General features: G+C 35.8%; 2 protein-coding genes across 2 annotated transcripts; both read right to left on the bottom strand.

Moving 5' to 3' along the window:
* Positions 1–184: 184 nt before the first annotated feature.
* Positions 185–2,167, bottom strand: LOC149885739 (uncharacterized). The gene is made up of 3 exons (XM_090094250.1): positions 1,138–2,167; positions 559–837; positions 185–384 (listed from the first exon to the last, which is right to left on the bottom strand). Exons 1-3 carry the CDS (start codon positions 2,165–2,167, stop codon positions 185–187), a joined length of 1,509 nt encoding a protein of 502 aa, XP_089950376.1.
* An 8,667-nt stretch (positions 2,168–10,834) lies between these two features.
* Positions 10,835–12,775, bottom strand: LOC149885738 (uncharacterized). Its single transcript, XM_090094249.1, has 2 exons — positions 11,305–12,775; positions 10,835–11,172 (listed from the first exon to the last, which is right to left on the bottom strand). Exons 1-2 carry the CDS (start codon positions 12,773–12,775, stop codon positions 10,835–10,837), a joined length of 1,809 nt encoding a protein of 602 aa, XP_089950375.1.
* Between the last annotated feature and the right edge of the window lie 14,391 nt (positions 12,776–27,166).

Below are 27,166 nucleotides of genomic sequence, written 5' to 3'. Positions count from 1 at the left end.
TTGTTGACTTACCTTTTTTTCAAAAATGTGCGCTTTCTTCACGTGTTGAAGTTATAAAATTTTTCTTGCCATAATCCGCAACGAAGTAATAAAATAATCTTGTCGGTAACTACTTGTCAGGTTTTTAAAAATTTTCCAAGATGGCGTCTTATTCCGGACCAAAGACTTTATTTATGAATTTAAATCAGGGCTCAGGGCAAGGTCTGCTTTTATAATGTCCTTTTGCCAACGTGCTGATTTTCTCATTTTGGATGATTCTTTTGTCATCTTCAGCGCTGAGAGCAACTTTGTTAATCTCTTCCGTGTAAATGTCGTGAAAATGAGATCGGATGACGTTCATGGTTGCAAGTTGTTCTTTTCCATTCATTAAGCAGTCTTTATAATCTTGATGTTCCATTTTATTTTTAACAACGCTCTTCTTGATCCCTTAGCATTTTTTGTGTTCTTCTTCTTCTTCTTCTTCTTCTTCTTCTTCTTCTTCTTCTTCTTCTTCTTCTTCAAGAATGTTGTAAAAGTAGAGCTTAGGTCGAAGCCCAACAAACTCTTTAATTTGCATGCCTCCAGTCTCATCCTTGAACATGCCGATGACTTTTTTGTTAGCGCCAACTTTGAATCCGACATTTTTAATGGCAGGATGTTCTTTATCAAATCCACTCGTGTCAAATTTGTTTTCAACATCACCAGCAATATCTTTGTAAAAATTTTCAGTTTCAATTTCGTAAATAAGCGAGTCTGTGTCTGTCATTAACAATTTTTCTTGATTACCGTATTTTGGCTTGATGTAGTCGTAATGGAATTCAAACATGAGAGTTTTGATGATATCAAGGATGCACATTCCTAAACAAACAGGCTTATCGTAAAAGAGTTTTGTTTTCTTCATGTGAACCGCGATCAAGTTTTCATCAAAAATGGTGTTTCGCTCATAACGAGGACTTTTAGACAATTTCAAAGCTTCTTTTTTTGTGGTGATGAGTCTAATATCAACATGCTTTTGAATATTCTCCATGGTTTTTCCAAAGACGGAGTTGTTCATAAGCTTGAAGAATTCTTTTTCAAATTCGTTGGGGGCTTTTGCTCTTAATTGGGTGTTGAGGTCAATGTAAATTTTCATAAAAGGTTCTTCTCTAAAGGTGATGCCTCGATGAACTTTTGTAATGAGTAACCCCATTCGTTCATATAATTTCATGTTTTCATGATAGACGACGTATTTCTCTTTGTTGTTTAAATTCGGAACCAGCTTGTCTACTTTGCCTATTTTTAATCTTTCAGGAGCTAAGGGGTAATCGTTGTGATTATCGTGAAGATGGTCAGGGTAATCCAAGTCGACTTCAAGAATGCATGGCATGGATTTCCAATTTAAAAGTTCATCTTCAGTCATCCATCTAAATCCTCCAACGGGAAGATTTTTACTCATTGCCCATCCGTATAAATTGTTAGCGTCTAAATATTGGATGAATTTCGATGGTTTTGAAGAATCGTATTTGTTCATGTATTTGTTGTTTGAGGTTCCAAGTCGGTTTGAAATCATACTGATTCCACCGCGTATTCCTCTTTGAAACATGAGAAGCATGTCGGGATCGAATAGAAGCTCTAATTTAATTCCAGTTATTTTTAACATTGCATCCCAAGCTAAACCAGGGGAGGTGTAATACCAAGGAGGGTCAAGACCGTAATAGGTACGACACACCTCTCTGAAATTTTCAAAGACATCTGCAAGTATCAACACGTCTGAAACGTTGTACACCTCATGGTAATCTTTAAACGTGATACATTTAAATTCGTTCCAAACCGTTTGAGCATGCGTATAGTCTTCTTCTTCTTCATCTTTTTCTTTGTCGCCGTTGAGTTTGGAATGGAATGCTTCGATAGGAGGCAATGCTGTTTTGGAGAACTTTTCAATGGAGTCCACCCATTCGTAAGGGTAAACACCTTTTCCCATCAACAAATCTCGTTTTGTTCCACTAAATACTGAATTTAGGTTTTTACACATTTCATCTCCTTTTTTAGATCTTCTATAAGCGCAATCTTTACAATTTGCTTTGCATTTGCATTTCTTTCCTTTTTTATCTTGGCAGTTTTCCTTGCACGTCTTTGGATTTAATTTATCACATTCAGCGCACAAATCTTCATCCAGGTTGTCTGCCAAATCTTTTAATGAACTTCCCATGAATCTGAAGCTGTCAATAAACCTCAAATCTTTCCATACTTCCCGAAGTTTACCAGTTTTCTTATCAATAAATTCTCTCACTTTGATTTTTTTTGAGAAGCTGATGTATTTCTCATCGTTTTTAGGGATGCAATTGAGTTTCCCACCTAATTTTTTGACGAACAAATGGCTGTCGTAGCCAGACAAATTGTGGAAAATGACGGGTATGAATTTTGGAATTTTATAATCCAAGTTGCATTTGTTATGAGCAGCTCCTCGATACTTTCCAGTCAAATGGCAGTGATAACACACTTTATCACCGTCAAGATCTTTACTGCAAATGTGACATTGGGTTGCATTTTTAAAATTCTTTTCATCCTCATCAGTCATGACCACCTTTTCCTTAAAATCAATCTTGTTGAAAATTTTTCTAAGGTCTGTTTCGAGACTGTTTACAAAACTTTTGAGCAACGTCGTCATCATCGCTTTTTGCTGTGTATGTAACAGGTTTTCCTTTATAAAGGTTTTTGTTGAAGCATTTGATGTAATAGCAGAACGAGCTTGGAACGTGCTTTTGATATTTTTTGGTGTACGACTTATCATCAGGATATTCAGTGTTGTCGTCAATGGGTTTGATGAAACTTTCAAAGTCAGCATATACGACGTACGGAACTTTCATCGATCTTTTACAGTTTTTAAACTGAATGGTTGTTCCTTCTTTAGGAAGTTCGATTCTCACTGGGGCGTTATCATAACAATAAGGTTGATGATTTTGGAGCTTTTCTTCCTGGTCGTAAGCTTAGAGACAATTTCTGCAAAAATATTTTTTGTGTTGACGAGCTGATGCTGAAGAACCAGCAAATCGACTGAAGTTTTTAACCACACAATAATGGTTAGTGTCATCGTTTGAAATGAACAACAAATCAACACGATGTTTTCGATCTAAAAATTCAGATGTTCGCAAAGGTTGAGGTTTTTTTTCAATATAGCAAAAGACGTTGATGCTAATGTCTGGATTGATCTTTTCAAACTTGTCGATTTTAGTAAGCTCAACAAGAAATTTTATTCCTTCCCAATTTAACTTTTCAGATTTTAGAATTAAGTCTTCATCAATTATTTCGTTGTTTTTATTTTTCAGATTTAACGCTCTGGTGACCGACCATTTAAAGCATTGATCGTCTTCGTTTTTCATGTTGATAATCGCCTTTTTACTTTTCAACTCATTAGGCAGATCAATGTAGGAAAAAGCGCTTAACGGTTCGTAATCAATAAAGTTAATATCCATTCTTAAAATCTTAGACATTTTGCAATTGGATCCCAACTTATTGTATTTGACACTATTTTCCAAGATTTTTTTTTCCATTTCACCCATAAACTTTCTTAAATTCGTAGCCTCCAGTATAATTTCAGAGTTGGATGAAAAACTTGCCATTCGAGTAGCTTCTTCACCAGTCAAGATGCTTACAGATTTCATTTCACATATTAAAATAATTCTTACTTTTTTATTCCTTTCTCCTTCCATGACATGAATAGCAGACTCTCTAACCAAGTTAAAAAAGGCGGCAAGGTCTTGATATCGAACAGAAGGCTCGTAAGAAAATTGCCTAACAGCATGCTCCGCTGCATGATCAATCATTTTATACTTTATTTTAAAAGATCTTGGTGCTGGACTCGGAGCAGGAACCGATCTTGGTGCTGGAACAGGAGCATTAAATACAAGACCTTTGAGAGACTTTATCGTTTTTTCCACTCCATTTTTGACACTGCTCACTGCATTCTTCACAGTATTTGGAAAGAATGGATCAATGAGAGCATTTACTTGGTTAAAACCGTTGGAGACGGTCGTTGCAATTCTTGAAAACAACCCAGGTCTTGGTGCACGAACAGGTCTAGGTGTGATGACGCTCGTGGAATCGGTAACCGGTGTGTCAAGGATGGATGGTTCAGCTCTAATCACCCGATTTTGCAAGCGAGCAGGTCCGAATGAAATCAAGTCGTTGGAAACGGGACGAGGAGCAGGAACCGGTCTTTGAACAATTGGTCTTGCATCAGTCGTCCGTCTACGCGTTACAGGTTTAGAACCAATAACAGGTCTAGTTGTTTTTACGGCTTCAACGAGCTCTTCCCTGGTCATTCTGGTATAACCTTTTATCGCTCTTTCTTTAGCGTCCTTTCGTAATGCTGTTAAAGATTTCTCTTTAACTTTTTTAGATGCTTTATCTTCCATTTTTATTACGGAAAGATTTTTATTTAAGTCATTTTCAATTTTTCGCTCTTTAGCGACAGTTTTAGCTTTTTGCTTTTTAGCAACAGTTTTATCTTCCATTTTTATAAGGGAAAGATTTTTTTTTTCGATGCTTTCAATTTTTCGCTCTTTGGCAATTAATTTCTTTGAAGATTTACCACTCATTTAATTCATGCCAAGATTTTCATTAAGTCAATTCAATTTTTTTAAATTTTGACACACTTTCGGCACACTTTCAGCATATTTTCTTCTTCGAAAAGTCTTTACCGTTTTTTTTTCAATTCTCCCGTGAAAAGAATTAAAAAATTAAGCAGCAAGATAATTCGCATGAATTTCACTTATTTCATGAAATTTATGTGCACAACCTAATTCATCAAATCTAATCGTATAATTCCTTCCCCAGTCATCATATGCAGTAAATTCACATCCAGCCGCATGAATTTCTACAGTTTCATCAAATACATGTGCGCAGCCCATTTCATCAAATTCAATCACATACTTTTTTTCCATCTTTTTCATTTGGAAAGAAAATTTATTTAGCTCAATTCAATTTTTTCATTTTAGCAACTTTTTCAATTCTTCGAAAAGAATTAAAAAATTCAGAGGCTTAAAAAAATGTTTAGGCGGTAGGAGCGCAAAATCTTCCCATCCAATGTCTTGAAATGAATTTTTGAAGTTCTTCCCACTCTTCTGCGATAATATCGTTTTCCGATTTATCTTCTGGCAAATCACCCTCTTCGTCTGACGAATCATCTTCCCAATCCTCTTTAAAATCTCCCGAAAAATTATCATCGTCTTCAGAGTCTGGCGAATTGATTTCCAACTGTCTAAATCCTTCTTCCAACTCTTCTTCCAACTGTCTAAGTCTTTCTTCAAAATCGTCTTCCAACTGTCTTCTCATTTCTTCCAACTGTCTTCTCATTTCTTCAAAATTTTCTTCCAACTGTCTTTCTTCACTCAAATAATCAGAAGAATTATTAATTTCACCCATCTTTTTTTATTTATGCCAAGAAATTTTTTAACCTGAATTCAATTTTTTTATTTTCAGCAACTATTCTGGAAAATTTTTCAATTCTTGTAAAAGAATTAAAAAAGGATTTAAGCAGCAGGAGCACACAATCAATCTTCTTCCGATTTAAAAATTTCAAGTAATGCTTGTTTTTGTTCCTTCCATTTTTCAAACTGTTGATCGTATTTCCATTCTTCAAAACCAAAATCAAAATCTACCAAAATAGGATTTCCATCTATATCAGAACCGAGTGTATAAGAAGCGCCAGATTCATCAATCACTTCAAAATCGTCAACAAACACATATCGATTTCCATGAACATCAATCAGATGACCTGATTCATCAATAATAAACATCTTTTTTAAATACCAAGAAATTTGCTTAACTCTTTCAATTCTTCGAAAAGAATTAAAAAATTCAGATTATTCAAATCCCTGAAATTCCGAGTGTTTAAGCAGCAGCAGGAACCAACACAAGGCACTCTTCTTCCAGCTCAGGAAACTGCTCATACACCTGCTCAGGAACGAACACAGGCGATGAATCTGGAACAGGCTCGTTGAGGATATGTCGTGTCGGTATCGGATCGGCAGAGTTTAAGTTTTTAGCCGAGATTTAAAAAAGCATTCTCCTGATATTTTGGGCGTCTTGAGCTGAGAATCTTTCAGTCATTGAATATATTTTTTCCCGGCATATGTCAATCTTTTTAAAATTAGCAGAAATAAAGCCTTGTCTCAATCCTTTTTTGTTAATTCTTGCGAAAGAGAATATTTCAAAAAACAAATCAAACAGTTCAACAGGTCTTAAACCCTCTCGTCTCGATATGTTTTCAATCAGCAATTGAACTTCCAACAAACTAATCTTTTCCATCTTTTTTATTTATGCCAAGAAATTTCTTAACCTGAATTCAATTTTTTAATTTCAGCAACTTTATTTAGCAAAGTTATTTGGAAAGACGTGAATACATATTTTTAATCTCTCTAATATGTTCAGTGATTTTACGACAATTATTACGGCCGCTAGAATTTAATTTCCAATTTGTTCCGATCAGGAATTCATTACGCAGATCAATGTCTTTTTTTATATTTCTGATCACTTCTTCAAAAGGTGCTACTTCAACCATTTCTTTGAAAATGATTCGATTTCCTTTGGAAGTTTTCTAACATTTTTTAGAAATTTGAGCAAGCTTTTTGATTTAGTCGTATCAGAAGTTGACTCAAAGCTATCATCAAGGGCATTCAAAAGATCATCCTTTTGCAAGTTTTCCATCTTTTTACTTATGCCAAGGTTTTTATTTAAGTCAATTTTTTAACAAAACAAAAAGTTAAAAAATCAATTTTGCTGCTTTTTACGTTTTTCAAGCTTTTCAGAATTTAGAAATTCAATCTTGATTCAATTGTCCACCATTCCATCTCGACGCTCTAAATATCCACGTCCAGTCCCTGCCATCGCTTTGTAAAGAGACTTGTATTCAATTACCTCACCCGTTTCAATGTTGGTCATTCTCACAGTGATGGGCTTTTTCTTAACCAAACGAAGCCATTCATATTTAGGATCGGTTGGTTTCTTTTCCTTTATTTCACGTATTTTCTTTTCTTTTGCTCTTTCTAAAATCTCATCTTTACTGATCAAATTATTTTCAACCGCAAGCATCATCAACGTAATTAAATCGTTTGCCGTTTTGGTGACACCATTTTCATTCAACAAATTTTTCAAATACGATGTTGTACATCTCATTTTATTATACCAAGATTTTTTTTTAAGTCAATTCAATTTTTTTAAATTTCCCGAAAAGAATTTAAAAAGCATCTTAATAAACAGCAGTCATGTTGGTTCCATCTGAAACAAATTTAAGCAATATATCAGAAATAACCACAGCAAAAATAACGGTTTTTGCAATAGTCGAAGTTCGGAATTTAAGGTTTACCACCAATTCAGCTGTTTCTGACGCCACTCTTTCTTTTTGCTTACTGATATCAACAAAGAACAATGGATATAATTTTATATATTCAAACAAGGACAACCCCGTTTGAAAAACAATTTCATTTGTACCGTAATATTTTTCATCAAAGGAGAACGCATCTGCATAAGCCATGACCACTTTCTTTTCTCCAAAATTCAAGTCGTAATTGTAATTTGGATACTTTATTCCATTAACGGTCACGTAAAAATTGCTAACATCACAATGGTCGAATATAGATGGATTAACAGTTTGACTCGAAGATCTGTTTGTCTGAAGTCCGAACACGATGAATCTTGGAATGCTTTTGTCAGTGATTCTTCCAAGCGACCAGGTAAATTCTGTTTGTCCAGCTGGAATAAGCTGACTTTCACATTTGTTTGATTTATAAGCCACTTGAATGGAAATCTTTTTAGCCATTAAATTCATGAAATCAGTCTTCCTCGAAACATCTAATTCAACGCGAGGCATATGAAGTCTGAATTTTTTAAGGTCGATCATTCCTGCACTAACGCTCTCCGCTCTGTTAATCGCATCATCGCATTCTTTCTTTGTAAAGGTGATGGTATGTCTGAGCCCATAAACAACTTTGTCATAGGTTTCGCAAAAACCAAAAATGTGCTTCAACGGAATTTTAAACGAAAAAGCTCCAACGGATGTAGTGTCTGCAAACAAGTGGTCTCGCCTAACTTTAAATCCTTCATTTTCAACAAGATTTGATTTGTCCATGAACCACATTTGCTTCATACCATCTGTAACCTGAAATCCGTAAGGATATTTTATCATTCCAAGAATGGTGGTGGCTTGACCTGGATGAATAACTCTTTCCACTTGCTCTACCGACCAGTCATAAGTCACATCGTTGAACAAATACATCAAAGCATTGTTCACCAAGGCGAACTTGTCTGTAGCTTCGTAAAATGTTCCATCCACAATGGATAAAAAACCCATTCCAATAGCCACGCCTTCACACGCAATCGCTGCAGGACTGGCAATAACGGTTGACAAAAGCCCAATTCCAGTCGCACCCAGAGCAATGCACAGCGCCTGCATCGAATTGTCCACATTGGATATGATCCTAAAAACGCGATGGTACTTTTTGCTGAGATGAACTCGCTTTGCTTTTTCACTCTCTATCTCTTTCTGAATCTCACCTATCTTCTGAAGACGATAAGTATGTCCTTCTTCAACTGGAGCAGAAAGAAGAACTGGATAAAGTTTTTCATTCAATATTTCCATTTTTTAATAGACAAAAATTATTTTAAACCAGTGTAATTAATTTTACAATGTTTTTCGCCTTTTTTAACAATCACGTCCTGTTTGCTATTGCTATTCATATCCATAATGACGTCATCTACAGACTCTAAAATAATAACTTCGCTTTTTCTATAATTCAATTGATCAGTAATTTTATTCATTAATGTCACCACTGCAATACCTTTCTCCAAATTCAGTCCAATGGACAGAGATATCATTGTATGTGAGAGAGCAGCAAATCTAATGTCTTTCTGAGCAAAAATCTCATACTGTCCGTTCATGTTGTAATAAGTAGGATGATCCAACGTTTTTATAGACACAATAATGTTGCTCGGTCTTCTTTCCTCCAACTCTCTAATCCTCTCTTCTAAATGAGCTAATTGCAAATCTAAACTGTGACCTTCTGCTGTAACAACATATATAAGGAAATGCCGGTTCTGGCTCATGAACACTTTTCCATAGTTAAGGATGCTAACGTTGATGCGATGAGTTAACTTTTCTTCAAAAAAAAAAAAAATGTTATCTTTAGGGATGAGGTACCCCTAAAGATTCTTATCATTCAAAAAAATTTCTAACCTTTTTTTCATGTTACCTAAACTTAATGCCTTTTTCAAACCTCAGCGATAGGTCGTGTTTTGTAGTGACCGATGGCAAGTGTGTGAATTCCGTCATCTAAGATAATTCTTTTGTCATCGTTAGCGCTGAGTGCGACTTTGTTAATTTCTTCAGTGTAAACATCATGGAGATGAGATCTGAAAACGTTCATGGTTGCAAGCTTTTCTTCCTTATTTTTTAGGCAGTCTTTAAAATGTTGATGCCTTATTTTCTTTTCAACGACTTTCTTTTTGACCCCTTTGCATTTTTTGTGCTCTTTATCTTCTTTAGGGATGTAGTAAGAGTAGAGCTTAGGTCGAAGGCCAACAAACTCTTTAATTTGTTTACCAGCAGCCTCATCTTTGAACTTGCCAATAACCTTTTTATTTTCGCCTACTTTGAAGCCAACGTTTTCAATGGCAGGATGGTCTTTTGGAAATTCGCTCGTGTCAAATTTTTCAAGCACATCATCAGCAATGTCTTTGTAAAAATCTTCTGTTTCAATTTCAAAAAAGAGCGAGTCAGTGTCGGTCATGAGCAGCTTGGCTTTATCGCCATATTTAGGCTTGATGTAGTCGTAATAGAATTCATACATGAGAGTTTTGCTGATGTCGAGGATGCACATTCCTAAAAAAACGGGTTTGTCATAAGTGACTTGTGTTTTCTTCATATGAATCGCAGCTAGGTTTTCATCAAAAATGACGTGTCGTTCATATCGAGTTTGTTTAGTTAATTTTAAGACTTCTTTTCTTGTGGTGACAAGTTTAATATCAACATGTTTTTCGATGTTTTCCATAGTTTTCCCAAAGACGGCATTGTTCATGAGTTTAAAAAACTCTTTTTCAGATTCGTTTCGACCTGGTTCTGCTCTCTTTTGGGTGTTGCCATCGATGTACGATTTCATCCAAGGTTCTTCTCTAAAGGTGAAGCCTCGATGAATTTTGGTGATGACTAATCCCATTCGTTCATAGAGTTTAAGATTTGTGCGATGGACGACGTATTTTTCTTTGTTGTTTAAATTTGGAACGAGTTTGGCTACTTTTCCAATGGTTAATCTTTCAGGAGCCAAAGGGTAGTCGTTGTGTAAATCGTGAAGGTTATCTGGATAGCTCAAATCGACTTCGAGAATGCACGGCATGTTGCGCCAATTGTTGAGTTCATCTTCAGTCATCCATTTGAATCCTCCAACGGGAAGAGGTTGACTCATAGCCCATCCGTAAAGATTGTTAGCGTCTAAATACATGAGGAATTTTGAGGGTTTTGAAGGGTCGTAGTCTTGCATGTATTTGTTATTAGCAGTTCCAAGTCGGTTGGAGATCATGCTGATTCCGCCGCGTATTCCTTTTTTAACCATGTTGAGCATATCAGGATCGCTTAAAAGTTCAATTTCAGCTTTAGTACTTTTATAACAGGCTTCCATACCGAGTCCAGGACAGGTGTAAAACTGAGCAGGATCAAGATCGTAATTTTTCATGCAAGCGTTTCTGAAATTTTCAATGGCGTCTTCTAGAATTAAGACATCAGACACGTTATAAATTTCTAGGTAATCTCTAAATGTTTTGCATCCAAATACTTTCCAAACGTTTTGTGCATGCGTGTATTCTCCATCAGTGATGTCTTTATCGTTTAGTCTGGAATAAAGGCTTCTTTTGAAGGCAATTGCGTTTCAGATAATTTTTCAATCGAGTCCATCCATTCGTAAGGGAAAATACCTTTTTTTCTTATCAAGTCGAACTTTTCCTTTTCAGGATAATATTCCCTAGCGTTTATGCATTGTTCATCGGTTAGATTTTTAGAGAGTTTGTCTAAAGTGTCAGACATGAACCTATAGCTGTCAAGAAACCTCATTTCTCTTAATACTTCTTTTGGTTCGCCTTTCTTATCGACAGTGTCTCTCACTTTGATTTTTTTAGAGAAGCTAATATATTTCTCATCATTGTTGGGTATGCAATTGAATTTCCCACCTAATTTTTTAATAAACAAATGACTGTCATAGGCAGACAAGCAATGTATAAATACGGGAATAAATTTTGGAATTCGATATTTTTTATTGCAAGCATCATGAGCAGCACCACGGTACTTTCCAGTCAAATGACAGTGATCCCACACTTTGTCACCATTAAGATCTTTTTTGCAAATGTGACATTGGGTTTCAGCTTCAAACTTCTTTTTATCCACATCAGTCTTTATTGGCTTATTCTTCCATTCTTTTTGCAGTGAATCAATCTTATCGAAAATCTTTTTAAGGTCTGCTTCAAGCCTGGTGATAAACTTTTGAGCCACATCCTCCTCTTCGCTTTCTGCTGTGTACATGACTGGTTTTTCTTTATAAATGGTTTCGTCAAAGCATTTGATATGGTAGCTGAACGAGCATGGAACATGTTTTTGATATTGTTTGGTGTATGACTCTTTATTATTGTATTCAGTGTTGTCATCGATGGGCTTGATGAAACTTTCAAAGTCAGCAGTTACCACAAACGGAACTCTCATGGTCTTGTTATAGTTTTTAAACTGAACAGTTGTTCCTTTTTCAGGAAGATTGATTCTCATTGGAGCGTTATCATAGCAGTATTCTTGATGGATTTGAAGCTTTTCTTCTTGGTTGAAGCCTTGCATACAATTTCTGCAAAAGTATTGTTTATGTTGATGTTTTGTTGTTGAGGAGCCGGCAAACCGACTGAAATTTTTAATGAGACAATAATGGCTGTTTTCTTTGTTTGAAATGAGCAGCAAATCAACACAGTGCTTTCGATCATGAAATTTGGATATTTGCATAGGTTGAGGTTTATTCTTTTCATAGTGAAAGACGTTCACGCTGATGTCAGGATTATTCACTTCAAACTTTTCGATTTGAGTTGTCTTTACAGGAAATTCCATTCCATTCCAATTAAGCTCTTTAGGTTTTTCAATCAACTCATTATCAATTCTTTCGTTGTTTTTATTTTTCATGTTAAGAGCTCTGGTGACAGACCATTTAAAGCATTGGTTGTCGTTGTTTACCATGTTGATGATGGCTTTTTTACTTTCCAACTCGGGAGACAGCTTCATGTAGGAAGAGCCTCTGAAAGGTTCATAATCTGCAAAGTTAATATCCATTCTTAAAATCTTTGACAAGACGCAATTGGATCCCATCTTGTTGTAATTAGCACTACTTTCCAAGATTTTTTCTTCCATTTCAGTCATAAGCGCTCTCACATCATCACCCTCCAATAATCTTTTCGTGTTGGATGAAAAGTTAGCCGTCTGAGTAGTTTCCTCACCTGTTAAGATGCTTACGCGAATCATTTCACAGACTAAAGAAATTCTTACCCTTGTGTTTCTTTCTCCTTCAATGGTTTGAATAGCAGACTCCCTTACCAAGTTTTGAAATGAAACAATGTCTTGTTGCCGAGAAGACGGCTCGTATGAAAATAGTCTGGTGGAGCGCTCTGCTGAATGCTTAGTCATATTAAATTTTACTGTAAATGACCTTGAAGCTGGAACAGGATCATCAAATACGATGCCTTTGAGAGACTTTATTCTTTTTTCAACACCATTTTTTACGCTGCTTACTGTTTTCTTCACCATAGTTGGAACGTATGGGTCAATGACTGTAAGCACTTGGTTAAAACCGTTGGAGACAGTTGTTGCAATTCTTGAAAGCAGGAGCAGGAACAGGTTTTGGAGCAATGACGTTTGTTGAATCGACAACAGGTGTGTCAAGGATGGATGGTTCAGTTCTTGTCACTCGATTTTGCAAATGAGCCGGTTTAGGAGCAATAGGAGGCTTTTGCACAACAGGTCTCGGTGGAATGATCGACGGCCTAGGAGCGATGACAGGCTTTTGACGACTTGGAGCAATCGCAGGACGCGGAGCAGGCAAAGGTCTCGCCTCAGTCGTGCGTCTACGTGAACCACTTCCAATGATGGTAATATTTAAAGCTGCAATGAGATCAGCCTTTCTCATTCTTGAGACACCTTTGATATCATCACGACCTTTAGCCATCTCTCTTAATTCTTTTACAGTCATTTTATTTCGATCTTTTCGATCATTAACAGACTTTTGACCAATGACAGGTTTTGTTGTTCTTATTGCTTCAACGAGCTGTTCCCCTGTCATTTTGGTATAGCCTTTGATGTACCTTTCTTTAGCAACTCTTCGCAATGATGCCATTGAGACTTTTGATTTATTTTCCATTTTTATTAACGGAAGAAAAAATTTTTCGGTGTTTTTATCTTTCGCGATAAATTTTTCTGAAATTTGGCGGCTCATTTTATTTCCGCCGTTACTTTCCTTAAGTCAATTCAATTTTTTTTAAAAATCTCGGCAAACTGTCGGCATCGTTTTTCAATTCTCGCGTGAAGAATTAAAAAAAAATATGATGGAAACCATGACAACCATTAGTCTCAAAGATCTTTTTCAAACTGTTGATCATACTTCCATTCTTCAAAACCAGAATCAAAATCAACCAAAAGAGGATTTCCATCTCTATCAAAACCGAGTGTGTAAGAAGCGCCAAATTCATCAATCACTTTATATTCGTCAACAAACACATACCGATTTCCAAGAACATCAATTAGATAACCTGATTCATCAATACTAAGCATCTTTTTTAAATGCTAAGAAATTTCCTTAAGTCAATTCAATTTTTTTAAAAATCTCGGCAAACTGTCGGCATGTTCGAAAAAGTCTTCCGCAAAAAATTATGATGGTAACCATGACAACCGTTTTCAATTCTTCGAAAAGAATCAAAAAAGGATCTCAAAAAGGGTGATTTTAAGGTCTTAGTTCATCCATTTCGAATAATAAAATGGTGAAGTCGATTTGATTTTTCATCTCTTTTAGATGCTCAAAGTCACTCATCAGCAGTTCCTCTTCACCAAAGAGTTGGATCATTCGGTAATGCTCTCCATCAAAAGAATGAACTATATCTCCTTCATAAACCTCATCGTTAAACATTTCACTGTGTTTACCTAAGATATATTTTAGTTCATCAATATCGCGTGCAAAAAGCCTTTTTATTCTGTATATCTCTTTCTTACTCAAATGACATTTCCCGATTTCCATAAGCAGCTGATTTCGGAGAGGGATGAGGTCTTGAATCATTTCATGAATTGGCATGTAGTTCTTTTCAAACGCATCTTTCATCAACGGTCTTTTCAGTTTCAAATAAACCTTAAGTTCAAGCTTGTGAATTTTTTCAAGCATTTTTCCAGACTGTCTGAGCTTGCCAATGAGCTGATCAACTTTCATCTTTTTCAATTCATCAACAAACTTGTCATACCTGCCGCCATATTTAACATCTGTGATTTCCTCCATTAATTTTTCAATAAAATTTGTGCTTAGCATTTTATCCATCTTTTCTTGCTGCGTTTTTTCTTTCACTCGAATTCAATTTTTTTTTCAGCAAATTTTCTTCAAACATCTTCTGACGAAAAATCATCATCTTCTTCAAACATCATCTTCTTCAAACATATTCTGACGAAAAATCATCATCTTCTTCAAACATCATCTTCTTCAAACATATTCTGACGAAAAATCATCATCTTCTTCAAACATCTTTTTTAATCGCTGCAAATCTCGAGATCAATTTTCAACTCTTTTTTTTGAAGCATTGAAAAAATCAACGAGGGTAAAGAATTTCAAACTTGATTCCATTTTCAACCTTTCCATTTCGATTAGCAAAATATTCACATTTATGTCCAGTTCCTTTCACTGCCTTGTAAATAGACTTGTATTCAGTCACCTCACACGTTTCAACGTTGGTCAATCTCACAGTGATTGGATTTTTTCTTGCTGAACGAAGCCATTCCCATTTTTGACTACCAACTGGTCTGCACTCTTTCACACTTTCCAAAAGATCATCTTTACTAATCAAGTTATTTTCAACTGCAAGCATCATCAGACCTAATAATTTGTTTGAGGTTTTGGTGACTCCGTTTTCCCTAAGCAAATTTTTCAAATACGACGTTGTATATCTCATTTTATTTACGGAAGAAAAAAAATTTTTTAGATCATTTCATGATCCGTGGTGGCAATGTCGCATTAGATCCTTTCTGAAGGGTGTAAATATTCAAACTTGATTCCATTTTCAACCTTTCCATTTCGATTAGCAAAATATCTCCATCCATGACCAGTTTCATTCTCCGCTTTGTAAATAGACTTGTATTCAGTCACCTCACCCTTTTCAACGTTGGTCAATCTCACAGTGATTTTCTTAACAGGATCAGCAAGCTTCTTTTCTTTAGGTTCATGTATTCTTGGTCGGCGTTTTCTCTTTTCTGTGGCTCTCTCCAAAATATCTTCTTTACTGATCAAGTTATTTTCAATCGCAAGCATCAACAACGTTGGCATATTTTTAGCTGTTTTAGTAACACCGTTTTCATTCAGTAAATTTTTCAAAAACTTTTTTTTGTAATACATTTTATTTACGCCGTGATTTTTTTAAGTCAATTCAATTTTTTAACACGGTAAAAGTTAAAAAATCATTTCCATGGATCTTGCTCAATAAACAGCAGTCATGTGAGTTCCATTTGAAACAAAATTAAGCATTTTATCAGAAATCACCACTGCAAAGATAACGGTATTTGCAACAGTTGAAGTTCGAAATTTAAGGTTGATCACCAATTCAGCTGTTTCTGAAGCCACTCTTTCTTTTTGCTTGCTGATATCAACAAAGAACAAGGGATACAATTTTAAATAATGAAACAAGGTTAACCCAGATTGACAAAAAAGTTCGTTTGTGCCGTAATATTTTTCATCAAAAGAAAACGTATCTGCATAAGCCATGGTCACTTTCTTTTCTCCAAAATTCAAGTCGTAATTAAAATTTGGATACTTTATTCCATTGACGGTCACGTAAAAATTGCTAATATCGCAATGGTCAAATAGTGACGGATTAACAGTTTGACTGGATGGTCTGTTCGTCTGAAGTCCAAACAAAACAAACATCGGAACGCTTTTGTCGGTGATTCTTCCAAGCGACCAGGTAAATTCTGTTTGACCAGCAGGAATAAGCTGTCTTTCACATTTGTTTGATTTATAAGCTACTTCGATAGGTATCTTTTGAGCTATTAATCTCATGAAATCAGCATTTTTAGAAACACTCAATTCAACGCGTGGCATATAAAGCCTGAATTTTTAAAGATCAATCATTCCTATACTAGCGCTTTCCGCTCTGTAAATCGCATCATCACATTCTTTCTTTGTAAAGGTGATGGTGTGTCTAAACCCATAAACAACTTTATCATAGGTTTCACAAAAACCAAAAATGTGTTTTAAAGGTATTCTAAACGAAAAAGCGCCAACGGATGTAGTGTCTGCAAACAAATGGTCTCGTCTAACTTTAAATCCTTCATTTTCAACAAGATTTGATGTGTCCATAAACCACATTTGCTTCATACCATCTGTCATCTGAAATCCGTGAGGGTATTTTAACAATCCAAGAATGGTGGTGGCATGACCTGGATAAATAACTCTTTCCACTTGCTCTCCAGACAAGTCATAAGTCACGTCGTTGAACAAATACATCAAAGCATTATTCACCAAGGCGATCTTGTCTGTGGCTTCATAAAAGGTTCCATCACTCTTTTTCAACACTCCTTCAATAAGAATGTAAGCCTCTGATGGTAATGTTTTAATAGATTGACAGTCAATCTCAAAAGTGATCGTGCCTGAAGAATTTAAATCAAGATTGGTTGGAAGGTACTCAAAAAAATCCACTTTTTCAATGCCACTGTCATTCTCTGGTTTATCACTCGCTCTTAATCGATCAGTAGTTATCATTTTATGGAAAGAAAAATTTTTTTTAGATCATTTCACACTCATCCTTCAAGCGATCTTCATGCCTCTTCCCATCTTCACTAAGTCTTGGATTCGAATCACATTCTGTTTCGACATTTTACTAATGGATGAACCAGTCTTTAATTTCTCAATGGTCTTTTTACCTTTATCAATAGTCACATCTCTAGCAGCAGAAATGGCAGAAAGGGCTAACTCAGTACCAGCAGATTTTGCAGCTGTAATCGCTTCTTGCCCAATTTTGCTTGATGCAGCATTTTTAAGCAAATTCATTGTTGCTTTTGACATACTTGAAGAAGCTGCTCTTTTGATGAAATTTTTAATCAAGTCTACAATGCCACTTCCTCCAACAACGTTCTTTTTCACATATCTTCTTTCGTTCACAATGAGCATTTTTCGTTAATATCCTTTCATGTTAAATCCCTTGATGCTTTGGATCCGTGGTGTGTATTAAATTTTATCAATCGTCTTCATTAACGACTTGTATTCCTCTTTATTAATTTCCTTTTGTCTCAACAACTCATCGCAAATGCTCACAGCTACATTTCTCGATGCTGTATTTCCAGCAAGCCAGGAAGCAATACTCAATTCAAGCTTTTCAACTAACGCATTCGGATCGCTCGGAAGAATAATCACTCCACGACCTTTTTTCCCTTTTTCAATGCGCATCATTTTTTCCCAAATAGGAGCAATAAGTTTCTGATACTTTGGTCTTCTTGAAGCTTTCGGTTTATTCGGCTTCGTATCAGATCGTATAGCATCGCTGTCCATTAAAATTTTTTCATAATTCTCCAAATCTTCATCCGTATACTCGCTTGGTATTTCAAATTTAGTCATCAGCTCCCAAAGACCTTTTGTCCTTTCATACCTTTCATCACCAACAATAATGTCATTTCCATCCATTTCAACCTCCATTTTACCAATAAACATTTTATCTCTAACCTTATTCACTTCAAAAGGCATTTTTGACACAAATTTTTTAGATCCTTTGGATCCATGGAAAATCTTCTCGTTGCTTTCAATGAGAGGTTTAAACAGCTTGCTCGCATTAGCTTGAAAATCAGCATCTAAAATGTTGTCGTTGATGCTGTTCTGATATATCCCCTTTCTTCTGTCATTCACTTCCTTCACAATTTCATCTCTTTTGTTTGGGTCTTGTATTTTAAAGAAAAACATCTTTTTAAAATACGTAGAAAAAATATCCTAAATCAGTTTTCACATTAATGTTTGATCCTTTGAAACCATGGAAAAAATCCTTAATTTTTTTTAAACATATTGTTGAACGCTTGAATGGCGTCTTCTCGTCCTTTTTGGATTAAGTTTTCTTTCATCACTTCATCTATTCCGTTTTTAGTTTTGGTTCGTATTTCCTCCATTAAGGTCTTAAACTTTTGAAGCTCATCAAGAATCAACTGAAACTCTGAATCGCTTATTCTTCCATCTACCAACGCCTTGTAAATGTGCTCGCTGATCGTGTTCAATTTTGACTCTGCCAACACTTTGATCTTCTCATGCTTTTCCGCTTTCAAAGCCATTCTTTTGTTCACTTGACTGCCAACAATCGATAAAAAACCCATTCCAATAGCCACCCCTTCACACGCAATCGCTGCTGGACTTGCAATAATCGTAGACAAAAGACCAATTCCAGTCGCACCTAATGCTATGCATAAACCTTGCATCGTATTGTCCACATTCGAAATGATCCTGAAAACGCGATGGTACTTTTTACTCAAAGCCATTCTTTACACTTTTTCAGTTTCTATTTCTTTCTGAATCTCGCCGATCTTCTGAAGACGTTGTCCTTCATCTACAGGAGCTGATGGAAGAACTGGATAAATTTTTTCATTCAATATCTCCATTTTTTTCATTAAGAAAGATTATTTTAAATCAATGTGCGTAATCGTGCAGAGCTTTTCACCCTTTTTAACAATCACGTCCTCTTTGCTGTTGCTGTTCACGTCCATAATAACGTTCTCTAAAGACTCTGAAATAATGACTTCGTTCTTTCTATAATTCAACTGCTCAGTGATTTTGTTCATTAATGTCACCACTGCAATACCTTTCTCTAACTTCAACCCAATGGATAAAGCTATCGTTGTATGTGAGAGAGCAGCAAATTTAATATCTTTCTGAGCAAAAATCTCATACTGTCCTTTGTCGTTATAATAGGGTGGATGATCCAACGTTTTCGTATACATAATAATATTACTTGGTTTTCTCTCTTCCAACTCCCTAATCCTCTCTTCTAAAAATTTTAGTTGCAATTCCAAACTGTGAACTTCAGCTGAGGCAACATTTCTAAAAAACTTGTGAGGAGCATGCATTTTCAAGATGAAGAAAATAATTTTAAATCCTTTTTGGATCTTGCAAACTGATTAATTCATCGTTGTTCACCCACGAATTAAACGAGTCTGGATACCCTAACCATTTGACTAACGATCTGGTCTTTGTTTTACGAACGATTTTTTCAATTCTGAATATGTTTTGATGCGTCTTTTGCATTTCCTGCTCGTAAAAAGTACCTTGAATTTCTTCACCGTTAACATCAGCGATTTTATATGTGGGTGGATTCGTATGCTGAACATTTGATACGGTAAAAACCTCCTCAGTCCATCTCGGTGTATACCCTTTTTCAAAATGAGACTTCTTTTTTACGATCCTCACTTGATCACCCATAGAAAATTTCGGTTTTGCTGGTAATGTTTGATCCTTTCCATACAGATTCCACCATACCCTACCTTTTTTCTTTTCATCGCTGGCTTCCACTGGTGTCATCTTGATGGAAGAGTGCTTTGTGTTGTTGTAATTTTTTACCATCTCATCCAAAACGTCAACGTATTTATTGGTATTGTTGGCTGAAAAATATTTAAACATCCTCTCTTTCATCGTCCTGTTCCATCGCTCAACGACACAGCTTTTTTCCTCGTTTTCAGTAGAGTACAATTGAACACCCAACGCTCTCACATGCTTGTTGTAAAATTCTTTTCCTTTATCTACCCACAATTTGATGCATTTTCTTTCTTGGAATATCTTTTTCAACGCTTCAGCCACTTCAAGACCTGTTTTACTTTTTAACGGAACGATCCATCCATACTTTGAAAACACGTCGATCACCATGAGCAAATATTTCACGCCGTTGTTGAATTTTGAAAAAGACTGCATATCGACCAAATCTGCAGCCCATATCTCATCCATGTCGTTCACAATCACCTTCTTCTTTTAAAATGATGAATTACCGGTTTATGGAGCTCCTCTGCAAGCTGGTCTGTCCATTTCAAATCACTTACACCAAATCCAAGTTTAGCTTTGGCTTTGATCACAGGCGTAATGAGCTTTCTCTCATTAATTTCCCTTTGGGTAGGGTTAGGAATCGAATTCATTTCTTCATGCATCATTTGATCAGCCACATTCCTGCTTTTAACGTCGTTAAAATATTTGTAAGCCAAATCATGGTGATACGCTGCATTGTCCACTCTGTCTACCGGCTTGCTCCACTCTTGATACATGTCGGTGGATGTTAACCTTTTGTCCAAATTGGTACCAGGTCCTGCAAAGTTCATCCCTGGGAGGTGCATTTCTCCTGGAAATTTTGCCCACGGAAGCTTGATTTTGCTCGATAGCTTGTTGATCGATTCTACCAAGTCACCTCCTTTTATTGTCTCGACAGCATCTTTAGCAATAAATTGGCATTTGGTCGTTCCGCAAGAGTCGCAGGTTCCTTTGAGCATAGGTCTGTTGTTTTTTGTCATCTCCTTTTTCAAGTGAATGGTTTCTGTTTCTCTTTTGCATTTAACACAGTACATTTTAACATATATAAATAAGTTTTTTTAACATAAAAATGGACATTGTTGATTTGTCATATGATAAAGAAAGCACAAGAAATCATAACAACTTTTTTCCAAGAGACATTCGAGGACTCATCATCGGAAAGTCCGGTTGTGGAAAAACAACATTGATGTTAAACCTGTTATTAAGACCTGAATGGCTGGATTATAACCACTTGCAAGTCTTTGGCAAATCCCTTTTCCAACCCGAATATCAAATACTCAAAAAAGCCTTTGAAAAGAAACTGCCAAAAGAACTCATTCTCCAATTGCTTAATAAAAACAAAATGAAAAAATTGAATTTAAACCCTAAAGATGTGATTGATGAACTTTCAAAAAATTATTCTGAAAACGAGTGTATAGAGTGCCAATTTTTCGAAAATGAAGAAGACGTTCCTAACCCTTCCGAACTTGATAGAACAAAAAACAATCTGATGATCTTCGACGATTTAAGAGGAGAAAAACAAAGCATGTGTGAAAAATACTACACGCATGGAAGACACTATAACGCAGACTGCTTTTATCTCGCTCAAAATTTTTTCGATCTTGACGGACATGCCATTAGAACCAATGCCAATTTTATTTGTCTATTCCCTCAAGACGATGGAACTGTTGGTGAAATTTATAAAAGACACGCCTCATGTGATATGGACATAAAAGAATTTAGAAAGTTTTGTAGAGATTGCTGGTCTAAACCCCGTGGATTTGTCGTCATTGATTTGTCCTCTGAAAAAGATAATGGAAAATACAGAAGAGGTCTGGATGAATTTGCCTTTTTCTAACTTAAAAATTCATTTCCACGGATCCAAAAGGATCTAAAAATCGTAGATTTCCACGGATCATGAAATGATCTAAAAAAATTTCGTCCATTTTTAAAAAATGTCAGGTACTATAATCGATGTAGATGATAAATCAAGTGTTATCACGACTAATTTTTTAGACAAAATCGTCTTTGAAAAAGGAAAAAGCTACGAAATGGCTTTTCTCGGACTTGAGACCTATAACAGTATTCCAAACATAAACAGCAAAAATAATTCAATCAAATACAGCATGAACAATGGTGCTCATTGGGAAACCGTTATCATCCCTGACGGAAGCTACGAAATTAAAGACATCAATGAGTTTATGCAAAGGTCAATTTCATCCACCATACAAAAGGCTCAACGTGGAAGTTATATTATTGCGAATAAAATTAGCTACTCATCAAGCAACCTTCAAATTGCAGTGAATGTCAACACCTTAAAATCAACCATTAAACTTGGAGCGAATTATATAATCGACTTTAACGTGGATAACAGCATTGCTTCAGTTTTAGGGTTTACTAAAAGAAAATTAAACTCCAATTCAGAACATGAGTCAGATCATATCGCTAAAATTTTAAGCATCAATACCATTAGAATTGTTAATAACGTCATCGGATCATCCTACGTTAATGGTAAGCAATTAAACTGCATCTACTCCTTTTACCAGCAAGTTGACCCTGGTTACAAAATCATCGAAAGACCTATGCATTTGATTTATCTTCCTGTTCAAGTTCCTGAAATTTCAACAATGGTTACTCGCATCATTGATAACAATGGAGATTTGGTTGATTTTCGTGGAGAGGATGTTACAATCTGTTATCACATTCGAGAAGTGAAATAAATAAATTTCTAAACTCTATAAAATGTATCAAAACATTAAACTCAACATTTCGCAAGGACAAGCTGACAAAATTAAAAAAGCGATGCATGATAAAACTGCAACCAGCATAAAACTCACTCATCTAGACTTGAACGGTGAACATGTTCTTGCTGTCACTCAAACCCAACTCAACCAAATTGCAAAAGCCTATAAAGCTGGAAAAGGCGTCACGCTCAAACTCAGCAAAAAACAACTCATGCACAACGCAAAAGTAGAAGGAGGTTTCATCGGTGCTCTACTCCCCTTACTCGGTACGCTTGCATCCCGTGCAGCTCCAGTACTTGCAAAAGGTTTATTAGGCGGACTTGCTTCATCTGCCGGTTCAGCTATGGTTGATTCTATCGCTGGACGAGGCGTTAATCATAATAAGCCCAAAACATTTTACTTGAGCAAAGATGGAAAAGGTATAAAAATAACCAAATTTGGCTCTGGCTTATTCTTAAAACCTTGGATTGGAAATACTCAAGGCGATGGGCTCTTTGTTAAAACTGGAAAAGGACTCTTTGCTAAAACTGGAAAAGGACATGAAATAACAGGAGGTTTCATCGGTGCTCTACTCCCCTTGCTCGGTACGCTTGCAACCACTCTTATTTCTGGTTCTGGTTTACTTCTCAGTCCAAATTCACCCTTCAATAGCATACCCATTTTAGGCTCCATTCTATGAAAATCGCTTGTTAAAAAATTCGGATAAACTTTTTAAGAAATTAAAAAAAAAATGATCGACTTTCAATGGATTGACGTAGAAGGAATTGTTTTACCTAATAAAGCTTTGACTAACTTTCAGTTGATAAAGGCTGCTAAACAGTTAAAATTAAAAAACTTTCAAGGTGTTTTTGTGAGGGATGAGTTACCAAAAAAGCCAAGAAAAAAAGAATGTGGAATTGTCAACACAGGAGATTCAAGCACTGGTGGGTTTCATTGGGTCTGTTGGTATAAAGACGGTGACAAAAAATACAGCTTCGACTCTTATGCTCAGCCTCCTCTTGTTGAGCTGGTCGACTACTTGAAAAGTCCTGTTTATTACAACAGCGAGCAAGTACAGTCTGGTAACACTTCTTATTGCGGTCACTTGTGTCTTTGCGTCTTGAAAAAATTGAATGATGGTCTTGACTTTCAAAGCATTATTAACACCTTGTGGTAGACTGCCTAATAAATAAGGAAGAAAAGCTTGCAACCATGAACGTTTTCAGATCTCATCTCCATGATGTTTACACTGAAGAAATTAACAAAGTCGCACTCAGCGCTAACGATGACAAAAGAATTATCTTAGATGACGGAATTCACACACTTGCCATCGGTCACTACAAAACACGACCTATCGCTGAGGTTTGAAAAAGGCATTAAGTTTAGGTAACATGAAAAAAAGGTAAGAAATTTTTTTGAATGATAAGAATCTTTAGGGGTACCTCATCCCTAAAGATAACATATTTTTTTTTTTTGAAGAAAAGTTAACTCATCGCATCAACGTTAGCATCCTTAACTATGGAAAAGTGTTCATGAGCCAGAACCGGCATTTCCTTATATATAACAACATTTTTAAAAAACTTGTGAGGAGCATGCATTTTAATATATTTAAAATAAATTTTAGATCATTTTTGCAAACTAACCAATTCATTATTGTCCACCCATGAACTAAACGAGTCTGGGTATCCCAACCATTTGACCAGCAATTTGCTCTTGGTTTTGCGAATGATTTTTTCAATTCTGAATATGTCTTGATGCGTCTTTTGCATCTCCTGCTCGTAAAAAGTGCCTTAAATTTCCTCACCGTTAGCGTCAGCGATTTTATACGTAGGCGGATCCGTATACTGAACTTTTGACACGTTAAAACCCTCTTCAGTCCATCTCGGTTTATACCCCTTTTCAAAATGAGACTTCGTTTTTACGATCCTCACTTGATCACCCATGGAAAATTTCAGTTCTCGTCTTTCTGTTTGCACCTTTCCATTCAGGTTCATCCAGACCTTATTTTTATTCTTTTCATCGCTTGCTTTAACTGGTGTCATTTTGATGAAAGAGTGCTTTGTGCTGTTGTAATTTTTCACCATTTCGTCCAAAACGTCAATGTATTTATTGGTGCTGTTGGCTGAAAAATAGTTAAACATTTTCTCTTTCATCGTTCTGTTCCATCGCTTAACGACACAACTTTTTTCCTCGTTTTCAGTGGAATACAATTGCACACCCAACGCTTTCACATGCTTGTTGTAAAATTCTTTTCCTTTGTCCACCCACAATTTGATGCATTTTCTTTCACCAAAAATCTTTTTCAACGCTTCAGCCACTTCAAGACCCGTTTTGCTTTTTAATGGGACAATCCATCTATACTTTGAAAACACGTCGATCACCATGAGCAAATATTTTACGCCGGTGTTTAATTTTGAAAATGATTGCATGTCAACCAAATCTGCAGCCCATATTTCATCAATGTCGTTCACAATCACCTTTCTTCTTTTAAAAATGATGAATGACTGGTTTATGAAGCTCCTCTGCAAGCTGATCCGTCCATTTCAAATCACTCACACCAATTCCGAATTTAGCTTTTGCTTTAATCACTGGAGCAATAAGCTTTCTTTCGTTGATTTCTTTTTGAGTGGGATTGGGGATAGAATCCATCTCCTCAAGCATCATTTGATCTGCTAAATTCCTGTTCTCTTTGTCATTAAAATATTTATATGCTAAATCGTGATGGTATGCTGCATTGTCCACTCTGTCTACCGTGGAAGTCAGTCTCTTGTCCAAATTCGTACCAGGACCTGCAAAGTTCATCCCAGGAATGTGCATTTCTCCTGGAAATTTTCCCCACGGAAGCTTGATTTTGCTCAACAGCTTATTAATCGATTCCACCAAATTACCTCCTTTTGTTGATCCATGCGAAGAAACAAACTTGCATTTGGTCGTTCCGCAAGAGTCACAAGTCCCTTTCAACATGTCTGTTGTTTTTACTCATCTCGTTTTTCAAGTGAATGGTTTCGGTTTCTCTTTTGCATTTAACGCAATATATTTTAACATATATAAAAAAAGTTTTTTTATATAAAATGGAAGTTACTAATTTGTCATGGAACATTAATAAAACCAAAAGAAACAACAACAAGCTTTTCCCGAGAAACATTCGAGGAATCATCGTAGGAAAGCCCGGTTGCGGGAAAACAACGTTGCTACTCAATTTACTTCTCAAGCCTGGATGGCTGGATTACAACCGCTTGCAAGTCTTTGGTAAATCCCTTTTTCAACCCGAATACAAAATACTCAAAAGCTCCTTTGAGAAGAAACTTCCTAAAAAGGATATTCTTGATTTGTTCAAAGTGCAAAACAAAATGGAACAAAAAAACGCTAATCCTGAAGCCGTCATTGAAGAAATCTCTAAAAAATGGAACGGAGAAACAGACATGGAGTGCAAATTTTTCGAAAGTGAAGAAGACGTGCCTGAACCTGAATCCTTAGACTCGTCCAAAAACAATTTGATGATCTTTGACGACTTGCCACTCACTAAGCAAAACAAATGCGAAAAATATTAAATCCGAGGAAGACACTCCAACGTTGACTGCTTTTATCTCGCTCAAAACTATTTCATGCTCCCTAGACAAACCATCTGAGAAAATGCCAACTTTATTTGCCACTTTCCTCAGGACCAAAAAAACGTCGATCACCTCTACAGAGACCATGTTGCTGTGGACATGAATAAAGAAGAATTTAAAAATGTTCTGCAGACAATGCTGGTCTCAACCTCATGGGTTTGCCGTCATTGGTTTATCCTCCAAAAAAGACCAGGAAAAATACCGAAGCGGGTTTGACGAATTTTTATTTTTCTAAAAACTAATTAAAAAAATAATTCTTATTTAAAAAAATGCCAGGTATTATAATCGATGTAGATGGAAAATCAAGTGTTATCACAACTGAATTTTTGGATAAAATCGTTTTTGACGAAGGAAAAAGTTATGAAATGGCTTTTCTCGGTCTTGAGACTTATAACAGCATTCCAAATGTAAACAGTAAAAACAATTCTTTCAAATACAGCATGAACAATGGAGCTAATTGGGAAAACATTATCATTCCTAATGGAATTTATGATATTAAAGACATCAACGAGTATTTGCAAAGGTCTATTTCATTCACGATAAAAACAGCTTAACGCGGAAGTTGTATTATTGCAAATAAAATTAATTACTCTCCAAACAACCTTCAAATTGGAATCAATCTTAATACTTTAAAATCAACCATTAAACTTGGCTTGAATTATTTGATTGACTTTGACGTGGAGAACAGCATCGCTTCAGTTTTAGGGTTTACTAAAAGAAAATTAAATTCCAATTCTGAATACGAGTCTGATAATATCGTTAGAATTTCAAGCATTAACACCATCAGAATCGTTAACAACGTTATCGGATCGTCCTATATTAATGGAACTCAGTTAAATTGCATTTACTCCTTTTATCCAAATGTTGGTCCAGGTTTTAAAATCATCGAGAGACCAATGCATTTAATTTATCTTCCTATTAAACTGTTCAAAATTTCAACAATGGTTACTCGCATTATTGATCAAAATGGAAATTTGGTTCATTTTCGTGGAGAGGATGTTACAATACGATATCACATTCGAGAAGTAAAATAAATAATTTTTTATGTATTAAAAATGAGCAATTATCAAAAGATCAAACTTAACATCTCACAAGG

Source organism: Hydra viridissima, unplaced genomic scaffold, assembly GCF_058129835.1.
Source record: "Hydra viridissima isolate aposymbiotic clone 2 unplaced genomic scaffold, HvirCarnegie_v1 scaffold_7, whole genome shotgun sequence".
Classification (NCBI taxonomy): Eukaryota; Metazoa; Cnidaria; class Hydrozoa; order Anthoathecata; family Hydridae; genus Hydra; species Hydra viridissima.
This window is presented reverse-complemented; position numbering and strand designations above follow the sequence as displayed.